At 43.9% G+C, this 20,022-nt stretch overlaps 1 protein-coding gene across 1 annotated transcript in view; it reads right to left on the bottom strand.

The window, feature by feature from the left end:
• Positions 1 to 13,320, bottom strand: part of EGFL6 (EGF like domain multiple 6) — a 48,490-nt gene extending 35,170 nt beyond the window's left edge. The window contains exons 1-3 of the mRNA XM_081907622.1: positions 13,269 to 13,320; positions 8,841 to 9,005; positions 5,652 to 5,774 (exon numbers count right to left, since the gene is read on the bottom strand). Of these exons, the coding sequence (XP_081763748.1) occupies positions 5,652 to 5,774; positions 8,841 to 8,902 (185 nt within the window). The 5' untranslated portion in view covers positions 8,903 to 9,005; positions 13,269 to 13,320. The remainder of the gene's footprint in view (positions 1 to 5,651; positions 5,775 to 8,840; positions 9,006 to 13,268) is intronic.
• Between the last annotated feature and the right edge of the window lie 6,702 nt (positions 13,321 to 20,022).

The following is a 20,022-nucleotide window of genomic DNA, read 5'->3' as shown; positions in this document are numbered from 1 at the left end:
ATTATTGTGGGATATTGATGACAATGAAAATTAGAAAAAGCTGCAATGTTGTGCTTCCAAACACTGCTGGTAAACATATTTAGTGCATTAAATCCTCAAAAGTTTCCAAGGGGGGGGGGACCAAGTCCAAACCTCACAAAATAATAATAATAACCAACTGATACTTTAAAAGAAACTTGTGGTTTATTCTCCCTCTTAAAATTAAAAGCAAAAATCGCATGTCAGCATCAAATAGCTCCAGATTTTCTTCCAATACATTTTCAGGCTTAAGGGGAGATACTGTAGACTATCAAAAGGAAACCAGAAACCCTGAAGAGATACTTCTGAGTTGCAGGGGGGTAGTGGTCAATCGAGTGGAAATGACATCCACATTGCATATAAATAAAACATGCTAAGCACATTAACAGAAAGAAAAGAGTTCCAACATTCCCCACTGCCTAGTCCAGGCATATACTAGGACTACTGCTGAACTTCTCACAAGGTAAAATTTAGCAGTATATTTGTGATTCACCAACAGCAGAACCAACTTCAGTTTTTTAAAAAGCCATGCTTACCAGAATCTGGCAGGTTCCAATTACCCTTGCAGCTGCTAACTGATCGGAAACAAACACATTGGCCTGACTGATCTGCCACAATTAGTGTGTGGTGACAGTGCAGATCTCCATGCATGAAAATCTTTATATACATGTTAAAATGGTTTCAATCTACAGAAAAGCTGCCAACCTTGCAGGCTCTGGAATTATTCTTCACACAGAAGGCAAACCATGTGTGTACAATAGGTCCTGTGATAGCACATCACACTGATTCCATCATGCATGCATGCAAAGAAAGAAAAGATTCATGCAAAGCGCAACACCTACAAAGTTGGAAAGTGCTGAGAACTTTTCCCTCTAGCTTTCCCTTTGACTGCCATTTTTAGTTTAGGTCTGTGCATCTGCTTAACTTTGGGATTCACTCACTCAGAATTGCAATGTTTTCAGAGTTGTTCAGTTTCCGTGGAATTATGACATATAGTTCGTGAGGCTTTTCTTACAAGGTCGCTGACTACTTACTTTGTAGGAATTCCATTTATGTCATAAGAACTACTCCAGAGTACAGTAATAAGTTTAAAGTTATTCCTTAAGGTTTTTGACAAACTTGATAGGCTACAAAATTAGAGAAAATATTTATTTCTTTATTTCATAAAGTTTATATAGTGTTTGATTGTTTTAAAAACCCTCAAAGCAGTTTACAAAAGAAATAAATCAATAAAATTATTAGTATAAAGAATTAAAACAATAAAAAATTAAAACCAGCAATAAACTAAACACACACCAGCAATCTGGGTAGATTTGTCTAAACAAAAATGCTTTTAGCAGGCGCCAAAAGGAGTACAGTCTAAGCGCCTGCCTTATGTAATATTTACGTCTTTTGAAATCTGCTGCTAAATGCAAATCCCAAAAGTTTATTGCTTTATTTCCTAGAGGTTTCCAAAAAAACCCTTTTATTTATTGTCATTTATCTTCTACAAATTTCCACATTTCCTGTGTTTTTTAAAAACTTTCTTTTTAGATACTTTGGCTTCACTTTTTCCAAGCTGATTCTAATTTTGTGACTTCCTGCTCTTATTTCCAACCACCCATAGATGATAATGATTTCTTCATGTTCCTGGTCAAATATTTTTTAACTCATTCATTTAAGGTGCAATCCTAATTAATAGGGCTTACTTCTAGATCAGTACATTTGCATTGATTAGGAGGCAATAGTCTGAATGTTACCAGACGGGTCTGTTGCAGTGGTCTGGACAGTGGAGGTTAATGGAACCAGCAGCATCACTGAAGATTATCTTGATGACACTGACAGAGGGGTCAACTATCTTATTTTCCTCAAGGAGGTGCCTCTCAAAGGATGGATTCTTCAGGAAGGAGAGAACAATTTGGGAATCAGAGCTAAGCTTACCCTCTTCGTGTGGGAATTGATTTCATCAAAGTGCGGATGTGAAAGCAATAAACTGGTAAGGGGACTAAGGTAGAAAGAGACACAGAGACCCAACTTGTCCTTTATAAGAATCCAATACTGTGGCACTGGTAGCCCCTAAAAAACCATGAATGCAGAAGCAGAATCTGTTGGGAGTGTTAATGCTGTGAACCCTCAGCTTATATTCAACCTACATATATGTGAAAATAAAAACTTTTACCACAGTAATGCCTCCGGTGACTTCATTTAAAGGAAACTGGAACCTCTCTCTCTCCCCCAGAGCTTGTGGTGCATGTAGCACAGCTTTATATTTTTGTGAGCTCCAAGTAGCTAAATGATAGATAACATGTTTAAATAAGACATGGTGTGTTTTATTTATTCTTCCGGGAGAACTTAGAAGAAATTCATACGTTACTCAATTTTCCTTTATCACCCTCAACACAGTGCTTGAAGAGGGAAGAGGAAAGTAGGGAAACCTCAACTTCCATGGTTGGCCAACCATGCTTCCATTGCCTTATAAAAGCAGTAACTGGAGGGACCAGGCACCCTCAGCTCCCTGTAATTCAAGCACTGCCCCAATACTAGATTTACTGGCTTCAAAACATATTGATGTAAACTAGAGCAGGGACCTCTAGGGTCAGGTGAGAGACAAAGGTAGAAAGGAGACAACCAAAGAGGGATGCGATGGAGGAGGTTGCCACTTGCTTCTTCAATGTTCAAATGCTTCTGAGCATTCTGCTTCTGAGGAGTCACCAGATGCTGGAAAAAAACACTCTTTTCCCATTAGTGGTCTCAAGACAAGATATTTCCCTTAGAGACCTCTCTTCTTCCAGCTATGCTGATGCTGGATTCAGAACAGAAACTCCTCCTAGGAATCTTCTTCAAGAGCTTTCCTCACTCCTCCTCCTGCTCCTCCTGGATTGAGACAGGGAGGTCACCGCCGATTTCTTTACGTCAAAATGTGACTTCCCCACTCCCTATTTAAAAACCTTGCTGTACAAAGAAAGGTAGTGTGATTCTGCTTTCCCTACCCAAAATCCCTTACGGCAGAGAAAACTATAGAGTCTGTATGGGGATGAGTGAAAGGAAGAATGCCAGAGCTCCCATGTTTCTTGAAAGGAGGCAGGAGAAACAGCCAGCAGACCACAGAGAGGGAAAAAGAGCTGAGGCTTAGTTAGTTAACAGGAGCAGGAAAGAGGGGAAGAAGCAAGTGGAAGAACTCAGGCAGGTGTACCATTTAAAGGAAGCCCCAGAGCATCAAAATGGGAGGGGTGGCATCCAATAACACTGGGGGTGGGCTTAAGCTGCCTTCCCCTACCTGGTGCCATCCAGATGTTTTGGGGCTATGCTGGGTAGGGCTGATGGTAGTTGGGAGTCCAAAACATCTGGATAGTGTCAAGTTAGGAAAGTCTGGTTTAGAGCAGGGCTTCCCAAAACATCTGAGCTCACTGAATCTTGATGAGCTTAGAAACAAAATTCTTAGAAATGTAAATGAAATACCAATATATAAGCAACTTATATAAGCAATGGCAATCACCAATTGCCATTGCTAGGAATCATAACATGTAAGGAATACTGTTGTATTGTGTGGATTCAACTTATTAAATAAAGAGGTTCCTCACTGGTAATATTATATATATGGTGCAAATGCCCTTTATTTCTCATAGTTCCTCATCAAAGTTTTTGCAGTATACCTCAGAAACTTCTTTTCTACCTCTAGACCCTTTTTGATGGCCTTTTGACCCCTTCACATAATCCCATTGATCCCAGATTGTCAATATTGGCCACTTTTGGTTTGGAACTGTGGTTTGGAATAAGGGTCGGGAAGCTATGGCTTTTTTGGCAGGCTCAGGACCAAGCAGGATATAAAGCTAAACGAGTCTATCCATTTCATATGCAGGTTTTTAAAGGTGTACATTTTAAAACATAATGAGCGACTCAAACCACTTCTATAATGGTAATTTTACTTGCTCTCGAAACTATGTTTTACCAGAGGGGTTTTTTTAACTCACTGAGTTAAACTTTCAGGTTTGATTTCAGCTCACCTATCCCCATATTTGAGGATGCTGCCAGTACATTTTATATACTGTGTGGCCAGGCCAGAAACACACAGGACAGGCCAGTTTACTGGGAATATCAAACTGCCAACATGCAATTTCAAATGCTGTGTAAGTCTGTCTGGATTCCATGAGGGAGTTAGGCTATTGCTTAAGAACCCCACCTGCCCCTTTGATTTGCTTAAGAACCCCACCTGCCCTCCTCACACACTTCCGAATCAGGCTTAACATACAACATCCCTTGCAAGGTTCAGCTACATATTATGGCATACAGTATTCTATGGCAAACGCATGAAATCAGCTGTTGAAGAGGCAGGGCACAACTGAGCCGCCCTGCAAGTGGAATAACCACGAAGAAGAATGAGACAATTGTCTCAGGAGATGAACACAGGAAAGCAGCAAACGGATGCCCCCCCCCCTCCCCAGGTCCACCACTCACTACATTATTGCTCTCTGGTGATGCTGATGACCCACCCACCCAGTGAGGAAGGTGTGTGTGTGTGTGTGTGTGTGTGTGTGTGTCTTTCCTCAAAAGAAGGCATTCTGGGGGTGGTGACCAGGAGGGTACTTGTGCCACCACAGTCACCACACACAGAATGATAAGGACTCCCCACCTTACCCTGGTCCTTCTGCGGAACAAGGCACTGCGGCAAGACAGAAGAGGTGGAGATAAACTGCCTTCCCACTAATGTAGGAAGGAGAGGAGGAATGGGGCGTGGCAAGGGGAAGCAGAGGAAGGAACCACTATCGTTCCAGGGGGTCAGACTAGATGACCCTCAGGTTCCCTTCCAGCTCTATAATTCTATGATTCTATGAAGAAAGGGAGGGGTGGCATCAGGAAGAGGAGAAACACGTGTGTGTGTGTGTGTGTGTGAGAGAGAGAGAGAGAGAGAGAGATGCAATCCCTTGCATACTGACCTTGGCCCCTCTTCTAAGGTATACAGCATGCAGACACAACTTCTGGCATTATCTTCTGCACTACTCTCATCGAAATCCTCACTAAATCAGGTGTATAGATTAGGAACACTCACCACGGCACTAGCCTCAGAGCAGCCACACCTTTAAACTACTGGTTTGTTCTTTTCCCCAAAAGAGAATTGCTTGCCACCCAAAGTTCTTTCGAACAACATCCGGCAAGGTGGAAGCCCTGTCTCCTAGATGCACAGGCACGGGCTGTGATCACTTGAAAATGCACTCTGCATGCATTCCCCTCACAGAGCTGCAATTCCCAATTTCTCACTCAGGCTCTCTGGCACCCAGTGTGGAAAAGCCCTAGGAGACCAAGCACTGCAGAGCACCCATCAGAATAAATTTCAGGAGAGGCAGGTCACAGATTCAGCTTCCAGGTGAATTAAATGCTGCTTTGAACCAGCCCTTGGCGAGTGACTCCTAGCCGCAAAGACTGGCAGACAAGTGCCCGAGAGAAACCCCACCCCACCCACTCTCTTATTTTATTTAAACCTATTTATATTAAATTTGTACACCACCCTCCATCCGAAGATCACAGGGCGGCTCTTGACATAAAAATACCAAATGAGAAACACAAAATATGCATTAAAACAAAAACACTGGCTCCAAAGGAACAGATATAAAGCAGTAGAAACCCCCATGATCCCCCTGCCCCTTTTTGATACTAACCTGACATTTTCGGGGAATCCACCTGCAACAAGGGGCAGCCAGGAAAGAATTAGAAAAGTGTTCCAGGCGAGCAGCACCATGCCTGAGGAAACTGAGGCAGCAACAGGAGGCAGTTGGGTAGAGCTGGGAGAGAGAGAGAGAGAGAGACAGAGAGAGGTCCTTTAGTTTGAAACTAGAAGGCAAACCTACACGCGACGATCCAGGGACGCTGCTGCCCACGCCCCCCTCTCTCTGAGGGACCCCGCCTCGCTTCTCGGGGTCTCCTGTTCCTCCCTGGAAGCTGGCTTCGCCGTTCTTCTTCTCCGCAGCTATTGGACTCCTCCCAGCCTTTCCATGGGGCAGGGGAGCAGAGCTGGCAAGGGCGCAAAGCTGCAGGACCGAGGAGCCCGCGCTAGATCCAGACGGGAAAAGCCACGCTGGGGTCTGAGCTTTGCCTCTCCGGGGTCTGCATGCCTCGGCCTGGGGGCGGGGCGGAGATTTGCATGGGAGATCCGCCCCGGCAGACCCCCACGTTGCTCAAAGGCCCTTCCCTCCCGCTGCAAACAACGGTTTTATTGCATGGAGAAGAGGTGGGCGAGTGGGGGTGGGGAGGTGGGACCGGCACTTGCTTGAAACAATCGTAAACACGCGGCTTTATGCACCTCCAGCTTGGGTGTCCCCAGACAAGAGATCAGGTAATTAACAAATGAGAAACAAGCAAATGCGGGACAAGCATTGACCATAATAATCAAAATGGGTAAGGGGTTTTCGGGAATAAAGCGTTGCTCATATTACTTGGGACAGTAATAGATATGCAGTTTTTATTTTTGGCGGCGGGTGCAAGGGGAACCTGACCTGCTGCCATTCCTTAAATAACTTAGAGATCAGGGTATACCTGCACCAGCCCCTTGTTTACCCTTCAACTCATTTAACTATCTCAGCTTGCATGGATACCAACATTGCTATATTTCCTGTGGCACTTTCTTCTCTTAGGACATTTGGACTAAGTGTCCAGAGATCCACCCTGTTAACTGCGACAGAGTCTACAGCATTAGGCTTGGGACCTCTGTACCATAAAGAATACCTCTTCTGCAGGTCTGCTCAGACCCTTAGGCTCAGACCTCCAGGTGCCTCATCCGAAAGAAATTTGGAGAGTGACAAGGAAGGAGAGGGCTTTCCTAGTGGCTCTTCCCAGTGATGTTTGCCTGGGACAATTCTGAATTTATTCCAGCACCAGTCAAAAACCTTTCTTTACCACCAGGCATTTGAATGACAGCCAATTGCATCTCAGAACGGGATCAGCTTTTAATATTAACTGTGTTGTGTCAATGGAGAAGAATTTGGCTGATGACAACAGGATTGCTGCATGTGTCGTCGTTCCAAACTAGCAGGACAAAAAAAAAGTGCATTTTTTTGCTCTGCACTGCTGACATGGCAAGAAATTCTCTGGGAAAATGCCTTTCACTTCCATCCCAGAGACTGAATGCAGCATAAGTTTCCAGTACTAGGACTATCTCTAGCGAAGGCTGTGGATGCATTCAAGCACACATCTCCATTGAATTGGAAAGTTATTGGTGCACTGAGACCTAAAGGTAAAGGTAAAGGTACCCCTGCCCGTACGGGCCAGTCTTGACAGACTCTGGGGTTGTGCGCCCATCTCACTTAAGAGGCCAGGGGCCAGCGCTGTCCGGAGACACTTCCGGGTCACATGGCCAGCGTGACATCGCTGCTCTGGTGAGCCAGAGCTGCACACGGAACGCCGTTTACCTTCCCGCTGGTAAGCGGTCCCTATTTATCTACTTGCACCCGGAGGTGCTTTCGAACTGCTAGGTTGGCAGGCGCTGGGACCGAGCAGCGGGTGCGCACCCCGCCGCAGGGATTCGAACCGCCGACCTTTCGATCGGCAAGTCCTAGGCGCTGAGGCTTTAACCCACAGCGCCACCTGAGACCTACCTGCCCACAAATCCTGAAGGACACACCAAGGACTGTCTCTTCTCCTGGTATTTTCTTACTGTATCAATAAAGCTTGAACTCTAGTGAAAGCCCCTTTGGGATTACATGGAGTTTACATTATGTTCTTCAATGCTTTTCCTGCCTATTCCTTTGCATTGTGTCTACAGGTCCTCCAAGGAAGGGGAGGATGTTCAGGCTTTAAGGATTTGTAAATGAAATCCTCCAGGGCCAAACTAGGCTATATGCTAAATGCATGATTGCATTTAAAGTACCGAGTTCCTCCTGTTTCAATAACAGCCACAGGCTGTCCTATTCAGGATCAGCACTGTGGCATATAGTGTGGAGGGGTTAACCCTCACCACACAGTCCTGACAAAAAACAACAACAATCCTCCAGTTGCTATTTTCCCTGGGAGAGAAGCTGGTTTGTGTAGAACCCAACATATAATGCCCACCCTCCTTATTTGAACTTCTATTCACCCCCACATTATTTTTTTCCAATTATTTTTTCTGTAAGCCACCCATCCCCTTGGGATCTTCCCAACGCCTTTTTGGATGAATGAAAGAAAAGACTTGTACATGGCTTTCGCTAGGAATTTTGGAAAGTATTTGGATGGAATTTAATACCTGCAATGTATAGACTATAGTATTGGCAGCATATAACTGCAGAAAGATTATAAGAGTTTCTAATCTAAACCGGGTTGGATGGAGGTCAAGTGTTTGTAACTTTACTTTGTTTTCTTGTTATTTCTTGTTTTTTCTTCTGTTTTTTTTTCTTCCTTTTTTATCTTGCTTTTGTCTTGTAATGTATGTGTTGTTGTTGATTTTCTTTTATGTTTGTCTTTTGTTCAATGTATTTTGTAAAAGCTTAATAAACAGATTTATTAAAAAAAAGGAATTTTGGAAAGTATGAATTCATTGCTCTGGACATGGTTTGCCTAGATTTCTGTCACTCTTGCCCCACACCACCACTCTGTGTGTCTGTGTGTGTTCGTTCATTCATATTCATTCATTGGTATTCTAAAGTCATTCTGTAACATGGAAAATCCATGTATGGGTAGATAATTTTTTTTGCCTATCTGTTTTCTCATATATTACTACAATGAAATGTAGCCTTCTTAACTTCCTTTGAACATCATTCCATGATATTTAAACATGAAAGAGTCCTGTAATGTATAGCTGTGCTCTGGCAAGGTTAATGTGCTTCATGTTAACTGATTGTCCCATAACTCAACCCCCTTTGAAACTTAAACCTTACTAATGGCGAGCTTGAACCTCTCTCTCTGTCTGTCTGACAGAAGAAGGGATCTGGCACTCCATCCCATGCAGGGTCAGTCAGGGCCTCCCTGGACGAGAGTGGAGAGATCTGCGTCTCCTCAGTGCTGGCCCTTTTTCAACAAGCTGGCTGAGCCAAAGTATCTGACTGAGGAGGAAAGCAAAAACCATAGGTCAGAGAGACAAGTTGAGGCCAGTACCCAATATATCAGGACTGGGGAACATGTGGCCATCCAGATGTTGGTGAACTACAACTCCCATTATCCTGTCTGGGGATGATGGGAATTGAAGTCCTAACAGCATTCGGATGGCAGCAGACATTTCCCATTCCTGCAATAAGTAGGCAGCTTGGGCAAGTGTGAAGAAAGAGGCAGGTGGCAAAACTGGCAAGGGCTTAGGGAAAGGGAGCATTTTGCGAGCTGCGCACAATAGAAACATACAGTCAGTCAATAGAGCAGAGGCCTGCAGCCCACAAGCCTTGGGCTTGCAGCGCGCCCAAGCCACGCATCTCTCCTGGGAGTGATGTGGTGGCTCAAGTGCCTGCAGGCTCCGCACTGCCCAAAAGCTCAGTGTGGGGCTTGCATCTGCCTGCCGCCTCCCCCTCAGCTATAGTTCGCCCTGGGCACAGGGTGTGCACACCGCCCCAGGTGCCCAAGCAGCTAGCTATACCCCTGGCTCCCCCCAAAGAATCTTGAGAACTGTAGTTTGTTAAGGATGCTAAAAGTCGTTAGAATATTCCTGTTCACCTGACAGAGCTACAATTCCCAGAGTTTCCTGGGAAGAGAGATTGATTTTTAAACCACTCTGGTAATTGCAGCTCTGTGAGGAGAATAGGGGTATCCTAATAGCTCTCAGCAGAAGGCCGATTGCCGAAGAATGGATGCTTTTGAATTATGGTGCTGGAGGAGACTCTTGAGAGTCCCATGGACTGCAAGAAGATCAAACCTATGTATTCTTAAGGAAATCAGCCCTGAGTGTTCAGTGGAAGGACAGATCGTGAAGCTGAGGCTCCAATACTTTGGCCACCTCATGAGAAGAGAAGCCTCCCTGGAAAAGACCCTGATGTTGGGAAAGATGGAGGGCACAAGGAGAAGGGGACGACAGAGGACGAGATGGCTGGACAGTGTTCTCGAAGCTACCAGCAGGAGTTTGACCCAACTGTGGGAGGCAGTGGAAGACAGGAGTGCCTGGCGTGCTCTGGTCCATGGGGTCACGAAGAGTCGGACACGACTAAACAACACCAACAGCTCTCAGCACCTATAACAAACTGCACTTCCCAAGATTCTTTGGGGGAAGCCATATCTGTTTAAAGTGGTATGGTACCACTTTAAATGCATGGTGCAAGTCTGGGTTTTATCTCTTGCCAGTCGGCCAGAGCCAAAGGTCCCCTGTCCTAAGTGCTGTGTACAGCAATACAGCCTTGTTAATTGCCACAGTTCCTGCACAGGGAATGGGGACAGCTCTGTAATGCTGAACAATGGAACTGACATGCTGGATCTTGTGCTCTCATTATACTGCTGTGTAGTGGAATCTGGGATCATGCTGTTAGCTGCCTTTTAAAAAATGGTCTTTAAAATTGCAGAGATGGGATGGAAAAAGAATGTCCATCCCAGAATCAGGGAGGGAGAGAAGGAAGGTGCCCTGAGTAGTTTTTCACTGCAATGTACATGGTTAAGTACTCTTTCAGAAAAGCAGAAAAACCACGCACCAAAAAACTTTCAATTATCAAAGCTCATTTACACAAACAACACCACTCTAGCAACTGATACTTAGAGACATAAAGCAGTGAAGGTAGAACACAGCCATCATAAGGTAAAGGTAAAGGTACCCCTGCCCGTACGGGCCAGTCTTGACAGACTCTGGGGTTATGCGCCCATCTCACTCAAGAGGCCAGTGGCCAGCGCTGTCCGGAGACACTTCCGGGTCACATGGCCAGCGTGACAAAGCTGCATCTGGCGAGCCAGAGCCGCACACGGAAACGCCGTTTACCTTCCCGCTGGTAAGCGGTCCCTATTTATCTACTTGCACCCGGAGGTGCTTTCGAACTGCTAGGTTGGCAGGCGCTGGGACCGAGCAGCGGGAGCGCACCACGCCGCAGGGATTCGAACCGCCGACCTTTCGATCGGCAAGTCCTAGGCGCTGAGGCTTTAACCCACAGCACCACCTGCGTCCCATCATAACTAGTAGCAATTAATAGCCTTATTATCTTCCATGAATTTGTCTTAATTGTTTTTTAAATCCATCCAAGTACCCTGGCCATCACTAATGCACTAGATGTGCTGATTTAAAGCCTCAACAGTTTCACTGGTGTTAGAAGAAAAGAAGAAATAAAGTTTGGTGTCACCTGGTGATGGCAACACACCTCAAATCCATGGACAACCTGTCCCTGCAGTTTTGCATAGATACAGAATAGCATAGGTGACATAACTGATTCCCTGGAGGACATATCCTTCATTTGCACAGCCTGCTGTCTCTTTGTGATGATGATTTATGATTTGAACCTAGCCCCGGTGACTGCTAGCAAACTAGCGCTTTAGGGCACAGGTAGGTTATATCACCGGCAACATGTCACTCACAACCAACCAATATCAGGGTCAATATAACGGTAGTCCAGCTCAACACACACTGTTGAGATGGGGCTGCTTCTTAAGAGCCAGTCAATGAAGGTTCAGTCAGAAGCATTGCCACACACTGTTCATACATATTGTGTGGGACGCTCTTCTCCCATCTTGCTTCTTATGCCCAAATGTCTGCACTATTTAATAAAGTGTTCCATCTAAAGGGCTCCCCGCTTGCCTGCAATTGTGTGGGCTGCAGAATGTTAACCCTTTCTAGTCACAGGTTTCCTCTTCCACCCATTCCTTGCTTGGCTCTGCCTTCCAGGTGGCTATTCATAAAAATCTCTCTCTCTTTTTTTGTCCCCCTCGGTGCCTAATGTAGAAAACAACTACTGGATTCATTAAGGACTTTTCATGCTTAGCCTCGACCCACCACCCCTGACAGAAGCAAGACCTCCCTGCTCTTTTCCTTGAAGTGCCTCATTATTTTTCTCCTCCTGCCTCTCAACGTCTGGTAACTCTGCTCACCATTTCCCACAGTGCTTGGTAGCGTGCCCACAAGTTTCTTAGAGGGGATCTCACCCACTTGCACACATTCCAGTCCTAAAGGCATTGCTTTTTGCATAGGCCCCAATAACTAATTGATATTTTAATTAAAATGTTTTTTCCCCAAGTGAACACTGAGCACAGTAAAGCCACATACCTGGGGGAAAATATATACAGGGCAAGTTGGAAAACACCCATTTGACTTCCAGTTTCCGGAACAAAGGTACATTAAAGTAAATGTACCTGATGCTGGGAAAGATGGAGGGCACAAGGAGAAGGGGACGACAGAGGACGAGATGGTTGGACAGTGTTCTCGAAGCCACAAACATGAGTCTGTCCAAACTGTGAGAGGCAGTGGAAGACAGGAGTGCCTGGCGTGCTCTGGTCCATGGGGTGACGAAGAGTCGGACACGACTAAACGACTAAACAACAACAAAGTAAAATAATAATAATTAAAAATCTGCTAGTGCCTATAGTCTTTGGACCACCCTCAAATGCTTGGCAAACGTTGCACTCCTCCTGAAGGAGCAGGTTAGCACTTTGGGGGTGATTCTGGCTCCAGCTCTGTCGCCGGAGCCTCAGTGGCTGGAAGTGCTTTTTACCTACTGCAGCTGGTTTGACAGCTACGGCTATTCCCAGACTGGGAAAGCCTTGCCACAGTAGTTCATGCGCTTGTTTACTTCAAGACATGATTACTGCCATGCGCTTTATGTTGGGCTTCCCTTCTGTTCGATTTGCAGTTGGTGCAGAATGCTGCAGCATGATTGCTGCCAGGAGTGAGGCCTTGTCAGCATATGTAGACTCACCCTGCTAACTGCACCATCCCATTAAACATAGTGGGCCACCTCACGGCACACCAATTAAATGAATGCCTACCATTTGCCACAGGCTAGGGGTCTTGTGTGAGGGAAATTGTGATTCAGGGAGTCTCATTCAGGAGTTGATCAAACAAGGACAGTTTTATTTAAAAAAACAACTCAAGAAGTTGGTGAAACAAAGTTGCTTCAGGAGATGCGTTCTTTCAGGTAGAAGTTATCTAATTATTTAAACTAAATATAAGGATGCCAGAGGCTTAAACACAGGCAAGACTTCAACTCCCTTTACTCAAAATCAGTTGTTACACTTCCGTTTCTGTTACTCGTTTCTAGGTCCTTAGTTCAAGCAGATGCTACAGGTCAATGCTTTTAACACAGTTTATTAATTTGGTTCACAAGCAAAGGGGTACTGTTTGTCAGTTACCCACTCTCTTAACAATCCTACTCCTGAGATTTTCTAATGAGTACAACAGACCCGGGGGGTCACCTCACCCCTGGTTACTGGTTTGGGAGTCTTCTTTTCCTGGCTAGAATGAGACCCAGGTTGTCTGTATTCCCACAGGTTCTACCTCTCCTTGCTCAGACTCAGCCTTCCGGTTAACTCCTGTCTGTATACCTTCCCCAGGCACTCAGCCCGGTCTTCCTATCTGTAAGCTGCAAGGCTTTTTCCTCTTCTTCCACAGATAGTGTGGTTGTTCACCTTAAATCAGAATTAAACCAGTTTTCCCTCAGACAAACCCAATCCTAATCCCTATCTCCCATCTCAAATCAAGCCCTAACTGACTAACTCCCTCAGAAACAGCTCCTGTTATTTTCCCTCCCTGTGTTGCTCCACCTGCCTCTGGCTAGCTGTCTTGGGAGTCAGTCAGAGAGAGGCTCCACTCCAGCACTCTGGTGAAATTCTGAGGGACCGCATCACCACCACAGCATACAACACCTGTGCTCAGAGATCTGCAATGGTTGCATTCATTCCTGTTAATGTGGGGTGGAAGGGGAAGGCATCTAGATTAGCCACAGACAGCTGTTGTTTGCACTTTGGGCTCATGCACTTCCCCTGTTCTCTCCTCTGGTAGCTCCACAAGGAGAAGTTTGGAAGCTTACCTTCCAATTTAGATAAACTACAACTTGTTGTGATGTTCAAACCTGGATAAACTGTGGTTTGCCATAACTATGGCCAGTTGAAAAAAGCCAACCATATCTTAGAAAGCTTGCTTGTTTCAGCAAAACATGATTAAGATTAGCCACAGTTTAGGGTTTGGGTGTAATGCGAAACTGTGGTTAATCTAAAGCAGAATGAAAGCTTCCAAACTCTTCCATATACCTGTGGGAGCCTGAGGCTTATTGCTCCTTGTCCTTGTTAATGCTAAATCACAGCTTAGAACTATGTGCAAGCACAGCTTTTATGAAAGCAGCCTTGGCCCATGACACTTGCACACATGGAGAGACAGGCCCAATATTTCCCTCACAGGAACTCCTTTTACATAGTGCAGTTCTTGCTCTTTAAAAGACTGCTTTCCTGTGGAGAAAATCTCTTTCCCAGAAGCAGCACTGTTCGGCTTAAAAATTATATCTCGGGTCATGATCTAGGAATGGCTTTAAAAACAAAAAAACAAGAAACCACACAACTACCATAACAAAACAAATAAATTCCAGTGCCAGTTTGCATTTAGTCCTGATTGTTTGATTGAGCTCTAGCTCCCAGGTGTGCTGCTAATGGATAAAACAGCACCATGTGAAAAAGAATAACAGGAAACCAGGAAATGTAAATTAAACAAATCCAGGTCATTTCCCATATAGGTTTACTTTCCTTTATTTGGGTCTGCATACTATGCTGAAAACCATTATTTTCCTTGGGGGACTGATTACATTTTGTTTGCCTGGGATGTGGATTGTCACCCCACCCCCCAACTCTTCCGAAAGTGACCAGGTCAATGACTTTGTGATATGTTCCTAAGCTATTTAAATAGCTGGCCACCCTGTTCCGACACCGTTCAATCTGATGCTTGCGCATAGACTTTTCTTGTTGTTCTCTTGTTTGATGAGGTTGAAATAATATAAGACCCACAGAAAATGATTTTTTTTGGCTCATCCTGTTTGAAACCACCGAATATGTTCATCTAACACAGAAGACATTTGATATCACTAATCTAAACTGCTTAGTTTTAAGTGGCCTGCCTAAAAAAAATGTATGGGGGAAATTGCTTCTTGTGGTGTGCATTCTTGGGTATTATGATTCTGGAATTCAGCTTGTACATGCTTTGTATGCCAAAACTAACATGTGAAACTACATGACTGACTGCTTCACTAATGATGCAGAGCAGACAGAAATATTCAGTCAACTGCGGCGCCTGAACTCTTGTCATACAACATCTTTTAAAATGGCTAATGATAGCTTCCAAATGATGCTTTAGGATAGCTATGGATTATTTATTTCTCTTGTCTAACCCACAGCTTCAACCTCCTTCAGAACACCTTGCTTGTGGACATAGAAGGCACCTTAACTGGAATAGAATCATAAGTGTGGTCTATATATAACCTAGTTCAACTGAAGTAAAACTTGTTGGTGGGAAGAGGGGAAGAAAGGGGAAGCAAATTAAAATGGGATCCTGGGGGAGGGAGGATTGAATGTCATCCTTCCATGCCTTCCAGAGAAGAATGTTTATTGCAAGTTACAGTAATCATTCTCATCTTGCAATTTAAATGAAACCCAGTTCTCACACTCCATCCATCAACATATCAGGGATATCCTGAAAGTTAGCAGAGTTGTTCCAAAGAGCCATATTTAAGTGTTGCCTTGGCAATCAGCAAGAAGATCATTGTGCCTGTACTAATAGTTATCCTCAACACCATGAAGAATCCCAGGGTAATTTAGCTAAGCAAAAGCTTCCTTTGCTTTACAGCAGACTTAATAACAGGACAGCAATTTGTACTGGGGCTGCTTCCACACTGGGAGTGCTTCCACATGTGAGTTTATCATGGGTTTGTTGCTACTTCACAGCATCCAGCCAACGGCATCTCCATCAAAATGCCACCCACACCCTGTTCCCCATTTCATCCAATTGGGACATGCAGAGACTAAGGGTCCTTCCAGAGAGTTGCTAGTTTTGGCAGCATTCCATCCAAATTCAGGCTGCACAATTAAACTTGATTTGGCAACAAATCTCCCCCCCCCCCGAAAAAACCACAAGATCATACTTGTGATAAAGAAAGTTATGGGGAAATGCACTGGAAAGTGTGTTCTAATGCTTGCTTGAAGGAACATTGTATGACGCCCCTATAAACAAATCGAAATGAATGCTTTGCAAATAGCTGGTGTCATCTAATCTCCCCACAAACTCTGTACAAATAGATCAGGATAGGTATGCAGCCACTCCAAACTGAAATGCAGAACTAGAAACAAAGTACAGACGTACTTTGGAAGTCAACCGGAATCTGTTCCGAAAGTCTGTTCGACTTCCAAAATGTTCGACTTCCAAGGCGTGGCTTCCGATTGGCTGCAGGAGCGCCCTGCAGGCAATCGGAAGCCACAGAAGCTGTGCTGGATGTTTGGCTTCCGAAAATCATTTGAAAACTGGAACAATCACTTCCTGTTTTTGGACATTCGGAAGCCAAAATGTTAGAATTTACAGGCGTTCGTGGTTCTACTGTACAAAGAATAGTAATTGTCACAGTTCACACATCTGCCAGTTCTAAGCTTTCATGCTCAACTTAGACCACCCTTAACCCAACCTGGTGCCTTCCAGATGTTTTGGACTACAACTCCCATCTGGAGTTATGAGAACAACAACATAGCCCAGCAATTTCAGTGTGATTGCAGCTAGAAAATGCTTTGAAGATGATTGCCAGAAGGGTGTGTGCATTAAGTGTAATAATTTCCCATCAGGTGGTGTGTTTCCTCTGTCAGCCCCTTTTGCTTTGGGGAAATAGGAACCTGCATCCCAATAATCCACACTCAGAACGTATTTTCTTACAGTTCTCCTAAATGCTTTACATTGTAATTAAATATGCTTGAAATAGACTTTGAACATTTAAAAACTTCATTTCATATACTTAATCCTCTGCTCTCATTCACAGTTAAAAGGCAAATCTGCATACTTGTGTGGTTTTTTTAAAAACTCATTCTCCAAAGGCTATACAGTTGCAACTGACAATGTGATTAGCTTGAGAGGCCTTTGTGGGTTTGACTTTTTTTTTTTTGCCTTGTAGATCCCTCTAAAAATAAAAAATAAATAGTAGTCCTAAGTATTACAGCAGTCTTGTTCTTGCAAAAGTTAACCCACCCACCCTGATCAGTTGCTTCTTTCTAGATCAACCACTTCAAAGATGAAGCCAAGGCTGAATCATTAGCACACAAGGTGGAAATTGTGGGATATTTTCACACTCAAATCATGCTCACAGATGCTAGCTATGTCAAATGTCGTTATATGCAGTTTCATGCCATGAAAAGTTCCACCTACCTTGATAGTGCTAAATGAATTCATAAACACATGAATTTTGTCTTGAAGGTCAACACATTTCTTTTCATGTAATATATGGTTTGGTATGTTTTCATTACAATCTTATTCAAACTATTCCACATGGCAGCGGTCACCGCATGGACAGCTGATCAGGCACCAGTTCACCTCATTGGATCAGGTGATTTCTCCCATGTGGCTTCAGATGTTTCCTGATCTGCAGCTTCATGAATAAAGCTTTTGGTCTAGGTGGTGAGCCATTATACTGTAGTTGCTTCGCCATGGGTAGCAATTTAATGTAACATTTAAGTGGCTGCCATACTAGGGCCTTTAAAGTCATGAACTGTGTGGTGATAATACTTCAAAGCTCCATAGTATGGCCACGAAGCCATTTTTTTCAATGTGAGACTGAAAACCCATTACAGTGGTTTAATTTTACCTGCCAAGCACTTGAAAACAATTTTGGAATTAAACATGCTTTAGAAATCCTCCCCCCATTATATTATTAAGATTTGGTATTAAAATGGTTGCATCAAAATAAGAAAGAACATGAAATCTTTTTATAACAACCATCCTCTCATCTCATTACAAAGATGGTCACTCCATTCCCAGCAGATACAAAGTCCACTCATGTTCCCTCTATGTCAAAGTCATTTACAGTGGTACCTCGGTTTACTTACGCTTCAGGTTACATACGCTTCAGGTTACATACGCTTCAGGTTTCAGACTCCGCTAACCCAGAAATAGTACCTCGGGTTAAGAACTTTGCTTCAGGATGAGAACAGAAATTGTGCTCCAGCGGCACGGCAGCAGCGGGAGGCCCCATTAGCTAAAGTGGTGCTTCAGGTTAAGAACAGTTTCAGGTTAAGAACAGACCTCCAAAACGAATTAAGTACTTAACCCGAGGTACCACTGTACTTTCAACTATCCCTTCTTCTTTGTAAAGAAATAATACAACTGGCATCCTAGATGATGGTGGTAGTGATGGTGATTATGATGGTGACTGAATTTATGTTCCGCCCTTCCTCCCAAAGGAGCCCAGGGTAGCAAACACATAAATGATAAAACCATTATCACTTCTAAAAATAATTCCAGCACAGACACAGACTGGGAAATATATCTTCTTAGGCACCAGGCAAAAACATTCCTCTTCAACAAGGCCCTTGGCCGATTGACCCTTTTATGCCTTTTTAAATGTGTAGTCAGAGGGGGATTATTTGTTTGTTTTTGTTTTCATTATGTATTATGTGCAGGACACCAGACGGGCATTTTTTTAGTTATGGTGTCTAATGGTAATGAGACCCCCCCATCTTATCATTAGCCCCTCAGCATCATATCTCTTGCACCAAATTCCCCAAACAGCTCAAAAAACAAACAAACTTGGGTGAGCATTAATCAGTTTTGATACTTCATTGGAGGGAGCTAGCAATTATTAAAAGGTAAATTTGCAAAACAATGCTTGGACATGTTGTTCAGAATCAATTGCTAGGTTCTCATAAAAGTGATGTATTTTGCAGAATAAAGGATAAATCACTTTGTATTCAGGGACATCTCGATGAATTTCTTGCAACAGTGATAACAGTAGTTTATGGTTTTGCACTGTAACTATCACCATGAAAATCCATTTCTGTTCTTGTTTCCAGTATAATTGTGAAAGTCTGATTTAGCACAGTACACATGAGTAAATGGCAACAATCAGTTCTTTCCCCTCTGTCTACCCGTTGTAAAGTTTGTCTATCTGGCTTTTCTCCAACATCTTAAGGTTTACCATGTGTATCTTGCTAGGAGGAGATGATCCGGTCACTGAATTATTACACTGAAATTATTCACCATCCTATTGAAATGATTTGTTAGAGACTTCTTTCATAAATCTTAAGATTGACAGGAAAATATCTAATCCAGGCTGTAATAATATTTTTTAGTGGGAGGATGTGGGCTCTTTAAAAACAGGCAAAGTTAGCTTATCCATTCCCCACATTTTAGCAAAAAAACATTTATAAGACCTATCAGTTCAGTAGGACTCAATTCCATGTACATGTGATTAGGACAGCAGCCTTCAAGTTCTAGAGCAATATTATACTGGGGAGATGTAATGACTAAGAAGCCAGTCATCAACCTACATTGGGCAGTGTTTGTACATCCCAATAACCAGATGGCTCCTGTTTCACTCCTCTCTTCTGGTCAATGGGAAGAAGAAAACATGATCTCTGCCTTCGTGTGAACTAGGGTTTGTTTGAAGTGAAACAATCAAGTTCAGATGAGATTTGTTCTTGACTTACCAATCATGATTTGATTAAGCAAGCTAAAGAACAATCCCTGGTTCAGATGTAACACTAAGCCAGATGCGGACACAGGTGGTGCTGTGGTCTAAACCACTGAGCCTCTTGGGCTTGCCAATCAGAAGGTTGGCGGTTCGAATCCCCGTGACAGGGTTAGCTCCTGTTGCTCTGTCCCTGCTCCTGCCAGCCTAGCAGTTCAAAAGCATACCAACGCCAGTAGATAAATAGCGACGGCTGTGGTGGGAAGGTAAACAGTGTTTCCGTGCACTCTGGCTTACGTCACGGTGTTCCGTTGCACCAGTAGCTGGCCACATGACACGGAAAGCTGTCTGTGGACAAACGCCGGCTCCCTCGGCCTAAAAGTGAGATGAGTACCACAATCCCATAGTTGCCTTTGACTGAACTTAACTCTCTAGGGGTCCTTTACCTTTTACGCCAGATGTTGTGGTTTGTTTCTCTTAGAGGCCAGAGTCAAGAAGTACAGTGGTAGCAATCACCACCTTTCATAGTAAA

Source organism: Podarcis melisellensis (genome assembly GCF_964234715.1).
Source record: "Podarcis melisellensis genome assembly, chromosome: 4".
Classification (NCBI taxonomy): domain Eukaryota; kingdom Metazoa; phylum Chordata; class Lepidosauria; order Squamata; family Lacertidae; genus Podarcis; species Podarcis melisellensis.
Note: the sequence above shows the minus strand (reverse complement) of the source record. Positions and strands in the feature narration are given on the sequence as shown.